Source organism: Pinus tabuliformis, chromosome 9, assembly GCF_031772625.1.
Source record: "Pinus tabuliformis cultivar Carrire ecotype Pingquan chromosome 9, CPIR1, whole genome shotgun sequence".
In the NCBI taxonomy this organism is placed as follows: Eukaryota; Viridiplantae; Streptophyta; class Pinopsida; order Pinales; family Pinaceae; genus Pinus; species Pinus tabuliformis.
This window is the reverse complement of record NC_142307.1, coordinates 1,380,149,635-1,380,158,007: the sequence shown is the minus strand read 5'-3', so window position 1 is coordinate 1,380,158,007 and position 8,373 is coordinate 1,380,149,635. Positions and strand designations below refer to the sequence as shown.

At 33.2% G+C, this 8,373-nt stretch overlaps 1 protein-coding gene across 1 annotated transcript; it reads left to right on the top strand.

Moving 5' to 3' along the window:
• Positions 1–1,313: 1,313 nt before the first annotated feature.
• On the top strand, positions 1,314–3,047 carry LOC149153627 (putative UPF0481 protein At3g02645). The gene has a single exon (XM_089443881.1). The coding sequence runs from the start codon at positions 1,314–1,316 to the stop codon at positions 3,045–3,047; it is 1,734 nt and encodes a 577-aa protein (XP_089300007.1).
• Positions 3,048–8,373: the final 5,326 nt, after the last annotated feature.

Below are 8,373 nucleotides of genomic sequence, written 5' to 3'. Positions count from 1 at the left end.
AAAATTTTATTAGTCATTTTATTTTTATATTTTTAGCAATTTGATATGTATTATGAAGTGATTTGATATTTATTATGGATTGATTTCAATAAATATTTACCAACCATTTAATTTATATGTTTGTGATAATTAGTGGTACATTATAAATTTATATAGTTATGCTAATTGTGGGGAGAGGCTCATTCTATAGCCCAACGTTGAAATTTTGCTCATGTCTACCAAAATAAAAATTTAAAAACAATCTTAAAAAATAATAACAATACAAAACATTTAAATATTGTTGGTTCATAAAAAAATTTGCATTTAAAGAAATTGGATCCCTCTCTGCTCATGTTAGATCCATATTTAAGATAGATTTATGCTCATTAGTAGTACATTATATGACATAATGGTTACATGCCATTTCAAATATGACTAAAAAAATATTTAAATATTTTATTTTATTGAAAAAGTTTTTAAGTGTTTTTTTTTGGAGTTTTTCGGGCATTTTTATCAAGAATATGACAAAAAAAATTGTGACCAAATCTGATTTGTGTTGTTTAAATTAGTTTTTTTGACTATATATAAGAATTCAGCACTCTTAAAAACTCATAAAACATTTCCATTGTAAAGAGTTTACCTGTCAAACTTATAATTTCAATTAGATAAAAAATAAACCAGAAATTTTTCAAAAAATAACATTTTAAAAATACAGATTATTATATTTTAGAATCAAATAAAAATGACATCAATTTAAAACTAATTTTGTGAAACAAAACCTAACTAAAACTACAATTTAAAATTATTGTGAATTAAATAGGTAAAACTGAATTTTACAATTTCAAATGTCATTCAATTAAGGGGAAAAATAGTCGTATGCTTATATGAGACCTATTTGTCGGCTAACATATTTCATTTTTTATGGCTTGACTCTGATTACATCTGATTGATGTGTGTTTCAAATTTCCTTGCTTTTCTTTTTCTTTTACTTTACTTTGATAAGAACAAAGGAAATTCAATTAAAGGTATCGGATCGGACGAGTTTCCGTTGAACACTGAATTTACACAAAGTGGGAGAGCTTATTCATATCTATAATGTAATTTGCTTTATCTTTTTTTCTAATCAGAAGAAAATTATTGACGGGTTCCAATAATTTACTTCTTAATCATATATTCTTTGTATAATCCAGTCAGGTCGAGCTTTATGCAGGTGGAATGAGTATTAAACAATCGTAAAACAACTAGTGCTGCTGAATTCTTGTTGATCTTGACCTTCAACGAACAATTGCTGTTCAGTGGAGTAGAACAATATTGGTGCACTAGATTGTGATCAGATGGCAGGAAAGGAAGTGGAAGTGGAAGTGGAAGAGGAAGAACCGCTAGTGACTCGGAAGGAATGCCTTGAACACGTTAAGAAGATAGCTACGGATAATAACAAATGTCTAGCATCCGAGATTGCTACTAGACTGATGTCAGATATGGAAGAACGGTTAGAGATTACGCAAGAGTGGGTAGAACAAGTTACAGAGATGCTTGACCTTGCGCGAAAGGTTACGCATCCCCGGGTGGCGACAGCTCTTATGAATGTAAATCCCGTGGCGTACATTCCTCAATTTATTTCCTTAGGGCCATACCACCACTGGAAGCTCAAGAAAGATGTTGCTTCTTCTGCGAGAGGTACTTATCAGAGTCGTAGCCTCAAGATTTCAGCCGCGGAGGAGTACAAAATCATGTACGTGGCGAAGAAACTGCGCAAAGATCGCCAGAGTTTTAATTCCATCGTTGAAAAGATCGAAGGGCAACGGTTGGAAATTGAGCGGTTCTATGACTGGAAAATAGAAGAGGGCCAGAGCTCTAAGAACTTTGCTTTCATGATGACGGTGGATTCATCCTTTCTGTTATGTTTCTTATTCGGCCTCTTGAGAGATCAGTCACAATATTCGGGCAGCAGAAAGGGTCGGGCACAGCCCGCGGCAGCTCCTTCTGGCCCTAATCAGCCACAGATAGCGGGTGCTCCTTCCCGCGGCAGTCAACCATCGGATGATGACATTATCAATTTAAGTGCGCTCCAAGTGTGTATAAAGTGCGATATTTTGAAACTGGAGAACCAGATCCCTCTGTTTGTCCTCCAACATGTTTTTGAGATGGAGAAAGATGTGTTAGCTAAGGCACACGAGCAAGACTTCTCTTACGTGTTGAAGAAGACGTACACGGTGTTGTCTCCTTTCTATGCAGCCGAGATAGACGAGTTTGATTCTAGCAGAATTGGCAATGATGGAGTAGCAAAGAAGCCACATTTGCTGGATTGCATGCAGGCAATGGTTTCGCCCTTCCTGGAGATGACGACTGATGTGAAGGACAACCGGCCAGATCAGCCTCTATTTCAAAGGGTGAATCGCTCCCTCTCAGACTGTGTTTCAATTGGATGTGGTATCTTCATCTCTCATCCAATGATCAGTGGCCATCGCGATTTTCTCGACTCATACAACGCGGAGCAGCTGCACAAGGCCGGGATTAACTTCAAATCCTTCTCTGACCCGAAGGAACACATCCGATTCGACAGAATTTCCGAGACCCTGTACCTTCCGCGGATCACTGTATCATCCAATATCTACACAGAAGTGTTCTTGAGGAACATGATTGCCTTAGAGTTCAATGATCCGGAACGCCACAACCCCGTGACACGCTACGTTGGGCTCATGGGCTGCCTCATCGACACAGCCAATGACGTCAGGCTGCTGAGGGAATCTGATATTATTCGTCGCGCCAGCCTCATGTTGACGGACGAGGATGTGGCCAAGATGTGGAATGGTATGTGTCGGCCCTTCTTTACAGGTCACCTGGAGCTTCCTAAGGAGCTCAAACTGACACTCCAGGAAGTGCACGTCCAGAAGTATTACAAGAGCAGAATCAAAAGCTGGCTTCAGGAGCTCCGTGGGGAACATCTGTCGACGCCATGGAAGGTTATCGCACTGCTGGTTGGGTTTTGTATTCTGGCCATTACCGTTATACAGGGTTACTGTAACTTTGTTGAATGCACCGGCAAATCTGGGGACCGGGGATCGTAACAACTCTACACGGCCGGGGGACCATGGTGCTTAGTCGACCAACGTACGAATGTATGTGTTGCAGTCTCAAATGATCAACCGCTCATACTTGTGTGGGGTCTTATATCTCTATGTATTTGTATTTGTGTTCCGCTAGGTTGAAACCTTTCTTATAATTTGCTCTACGCTCTTTGTATTAGTTCCGTTAATTTCACCGCTTTGTTCTACGCTCTTTGTATTAGTTCCGTTAATTTCACCGCTTTGTTAGATCTACTCGTATTGTTATAAAGATTGGGCATATTTGCTATTGTACTTTTTAGCAAAATTTCTTTCAATTTTTTAATCGTCCAAACAAATGGTCTAAACTCCTCCGGACAGTGACCTTCATTGTCAAAAACCTTTCATGAATGCAATTTAGGTGCTCCCCACAATAATACCAACCGATTCTAACTCAATTTCAACGTTTTCAGTCCAGTATGGGAATTTCAATCTAGGAACATGTTTAACTGCAGTATTGAGAATGTTGTAACGGTGGGTCAGGTTAGATTGACCCTGAAATAAAACAAGTGTAATAGGCTATGAAAGTGATCGATAATAATTTTAACTAGGATAAAAAAATATTATAAAAAAAAATCACTAAAAATATGCCACTAAAATATAGAAAAAATAGATTAAGTAATTATTATATGTATCTTTTTAACATTGCTATATGTATATTACAAAAATTATTTAGATTTAAATTTTTCATTGTTTATTAAATTAGTTATATATTTGACTTGTTATACACTATGTTATTATCACTAATATTATTATATTAAAATTAATTATATAAAATCACTTCAAACATCTTTTCATAATAAATATAATGAAATAATAAACTTATTTTTGAGCTAAATAAAATTTATTTGAACTATGTCAATATTAAAATTAATTATATAAAATCACTTCAAACATCTTTTCATAATAAATATAATGAAATAATAAACTTATTTTTGAGCTAAATAAAATTTATTTGAACTATGTCTTGTTTTTGGGAGAGGAGTTTGTAGTTGTAGAATTAGCCTCTTTAATGTTACAATATATTATTATCAAATATAGTATCACTTAATGTGTTTTTAGGAAAATAAATCAATATAATATTTATGTTTGCTTATGGGAATTTTGATTGGATGTCTATGTATTAGGGGAGAATGGGATAGAGAATGGAAATATATGAGATATTTGATTTCGGATGAGATGGATTTATTTAGGAAGTATGGAGTAAAGAATGGAAATATCTTTGTGATGCTATAATAAAGAGGTTAGTGTTGGTTATTGGTGTTAGGAAATACTATCCAATGTTTTTTTAGAGAAATAAATGACTACAATCTTCTCATTTACCAAGGAGATTTTGATGGGATGGATTTGTTAAAGAGGTATAGAGTAGAGAATGGAAAGCTTGAGTATGGTGTTTGGATACTATAAAAATGTGTAGATGATTATAGGAAAGTGAATTACTAATGATAAAAGTAAATAATTTTTTAAATTTTAAATGATTTATTTTTTTATATTTATTACCTAAATTATTAAATTCTATTATTTATATTAAATTGATTAATGAAATAATTTCAATAAAAAATAAATATGTTTGTAAATCTTAATTTATATTTATTGTTAGTTTTGATGGGTTTTGGATAGATAGTGATCGAGTACTCTGTTAAGGCAATCTTTGATATATTGACTATAATGAAGATGTAGCTACCAAAATTACAAAAAAATAAATTATAAAATGTTTTTTCATATTTGATTTAATTTATTTTAAATTAATATTATATTATTTAACATTAAATAAATAAATAAATAATTAATATTACATTTTAAATATATTTTAAAATCATGATTGTTTTAATAAAAATTAAAAGTTAATAAACTCAATTTTTTTAAGGTATATATATAAATTAAAAACTTTTAAAACAAAATTTCATAATTAAAATGGTCGTCCAATATTAAAAAGTTATATCAAAAGTTATATTTGATATAGTGTGAATCAACTACTTAACCTTTTAAATTAATCTTCCATAATCACACATGCCTGGTTTGTTGCACTGGTCACGTCATAGTCAAAAATTATATTTGATATAGTGTGAATCGACTACTAACCTGTTAAATTAATCTTCCACATCACACATGCCTGGTTTGTTGCGTTGGTCACGTCATAGTCATTTGATATAAAAGAAAAGATTTATGAAGGTTTGAAATTTATTTGAAGACATTACAGCAAGTTGAACAAGTTTCTATCTCTAGGATCCGAAGATAATTCAGGTACATTTGTATTTATTTATTTATTTATTTATTTTCCTGGAAAGTTGTATTTTGATAGAGTTATATCTTCATTATATCCCATATCAGATTCAACTTATGATTTAAAATTAAAATGTATTTTAATAACACATCCCTATCACATAATTTTTTATTTAAAAACAAATATAATATATTAAATTATTATACATGTAATTTTTATAAATTTAGTTTTTATGTTATAATTTTTATATTTTTCAATTATAAAATAAACCCTATAAAATTTAAAATTAGTGTAGTCTATAGAATTTACATTTTTCAACAATTAAAAAAATAATTCTGAAAATTTATTTTAAAATTTTAATAAGTCAATTTTTTTTACAATGTTCGTATGGGGTAGCTCAAGTTGCAATGTTCGTGAAAATGAAGTAGCTCAAGTGGCAATGGCCATAAATATAAAGTCTCACCTAACCAGAGATCTTGGGTTCGATTCTTCCTAGAAATGGATGAATAACAAATATATAAAAACTCAAAAATAAAAAAATCTTACCAAAACTTAAAAATAAAAAATAACTTTCTTGCTTTTCAGGAAGTGTGAAAATTTTCCATTAAAACAATTTAGCTTCTCCCTCAGTTATACAAACAGATTCAATTTCAACCTGACAGTTCAGTGTACGGAATTTCATCGTTTTAAGTTGAGTATGGGCAATCTAAACCTTAAGCTCACTAGGGATGTTTAATATGTAAGTAGAGTATGAAGATTGTGTAATGGTGTGTGAGTTTAAATATATATATATATATATATATTAATTTATTAATTATTTTTGTTGTGCAGTTAAGTAAAATTTTATCTGGTTAAGTTATTAGTTTTTGAAGTCGAGTAAAAATTTTATTTTGACGTTATTTTTATTATTTTAATTTATTCGAAATGTTTATAAGATATTATAAAAAATTTACCGTGACATGGGTTTTTGGTACGCTAAAATATTAAATAATAATATTTATTTTTTAAATAAATATAATATATTTATTTTTTTAATAAATATAATATATTTATTATATTGTAATTTATGATATTGTAACTTTATTTGGTTAATAAAATTATAAATTATTTTTTACTAGAAAAATAAATATGATAGGATATATTTGGTTGTCACGATCTACCCATGCAGATTAAAAAAAATTTAACCATATCATGGTCCCACTACATCATAACTTCATGCATACGGTTTAAGCATACATATCTAAGGAAATGGTTTATATTATATGGTTGATCCTGTTGACTATAAATGATCTCCCTTACTTACGGTGGTAAACCACTCGACAACCTTACCTATTGGTGTTGTATTATTGTCAACTCCCATCTGCCAGACCATGCACGGAGTCTCCCTTTCCTTACCTACCCGCACCAGGTGGCACCCTACCGTGCTGAAGCCACGTGATACATCGGATAATGTGTTAGGGTTTACGCGCCATTTGATGGACGGTGTGGATGGCAAGATGAGATCCAAGGGTTCTGAGGCATCTAAGGGTTTATCGGAAGTTTATAAGCCCCAGAGCTATTTTCTCGCTGTCATTTGCACCTATTACCGCATGGTGAAAGCTATTTGGTTCGGCGATGTCCATCTTGCTGCAGCTACCAGCTCTGCAACGTTACGCTCAGGTAATGTTATTGCTCATACCCAAGACCACTGACTTCATCACCTATTCTGAGATTGCTTGAGTTTGTAATTTAGAGTTTCATGGCTCTCTGCGTTCATGTTAAATCATGAGTTATGTATATGCCACTAATCCTCTGCTTTCACTGTGTTAGGGTCTTGTTACTCTGCGTCAAGGGTTTGCTATGATTCCTTAGTCACTCAACACAGGGTATACGTCCACGGCTTCAACAGGTATGTACCCATCTCTGCTTTAGCATGACTGGTTTCCCTGTCGAGGGTGAAAGATACTCTTGAGTACTGTATAAGCTTGTTTTCTGAGAGTTAAAGGAGTCCCTTACAGAGATTTCCTTAACTGCTTCAGGGTTATACATTTGGCAAACCCTGGTTCGAGCGTGGTCGGCCCTTTTCATGCCGGTACCAGCGTTCTCAAGGTCTCTGTTTACTGTTAATATAGATTTAGGCTTCGTGCCAGACTGCTTGAATGTATTTATAAGTTACAGGCCACTGTCTCATGGCAGGACCCTTTCGATTTACGGTCCATAGATCGATGTTTGTTCGATTGATATATAATACTGGGTCTTCAACTGTTGTCGGTAATTTTGGGAGAACAGTCTCTCCGGATTCTTGTTTTAAATACCATTTGACATTCACAGGATTTCGAGTAATACAGAATCTTCTGCTTAACTTATGGGATACGATATGTATGTTTGGTCACTTATAGTTTCCGGAATCATTTCTGTGCATTTGTTAAGAGTATTGCATCGTATTACAGTCATAGTTGTGCTCGAGGCATTCTCCATTTGCAACTGTTTGATTAGGGTTTATTGCAACCGCTCGGTAATGTATTCAATAGTTTTGTCTTATGGATATTGGCGTATGGCTGACACCACTGCGGCTCTATATCCGGTAGCGTCATGCTGCCCTATGGATATTAGGTCCAACCGCGTTCTGAGACCATGCGTCCCGACGGTGGCAAACAATTAATGGTTCATATCTTTGCAATGGTTTGTAATTATTGTTTTAGACTTATGAATATATTCATGGTTCCGCACTTAAGCGTATAACCTTTATACGAAAGGAACCCCTGTTCCAAGTTTATGCTGTAACATTTCGATGGCTATAATTCTCTGTTTCAGATTATGCTTATAACCTCTGTTTCAGATTATGCTTATAACCTCTGTGTTAATGTAACCTCCGTTACAGGTTTAAGCTTAGAGTCCTTATGTTAATTTAACCTCTGTATCGGGTTTATATTCATGGTCTGTATACGAGCATAGCCTCTGTTTTCAAATGTATGTAAATGTATTCTGGTACCAAGTGTACTAACTCCTTGGTTGCCAACTCGCTATATATTTCAATTACAGTTCGTTTTCAGTTTCTTGCTCTTGATATTTAGATTCGCACGGAAT

What these genes read in the sequence shown, in the direction of transcription:
- LOC149153627 (XM_089443881.1), top strand. Translation starts at nt 1,314, where the DNA reads ATGGCAGGAAAGGAAGTGGAAGTGGAAGTGGAAGAGGAAGAACCGCTA.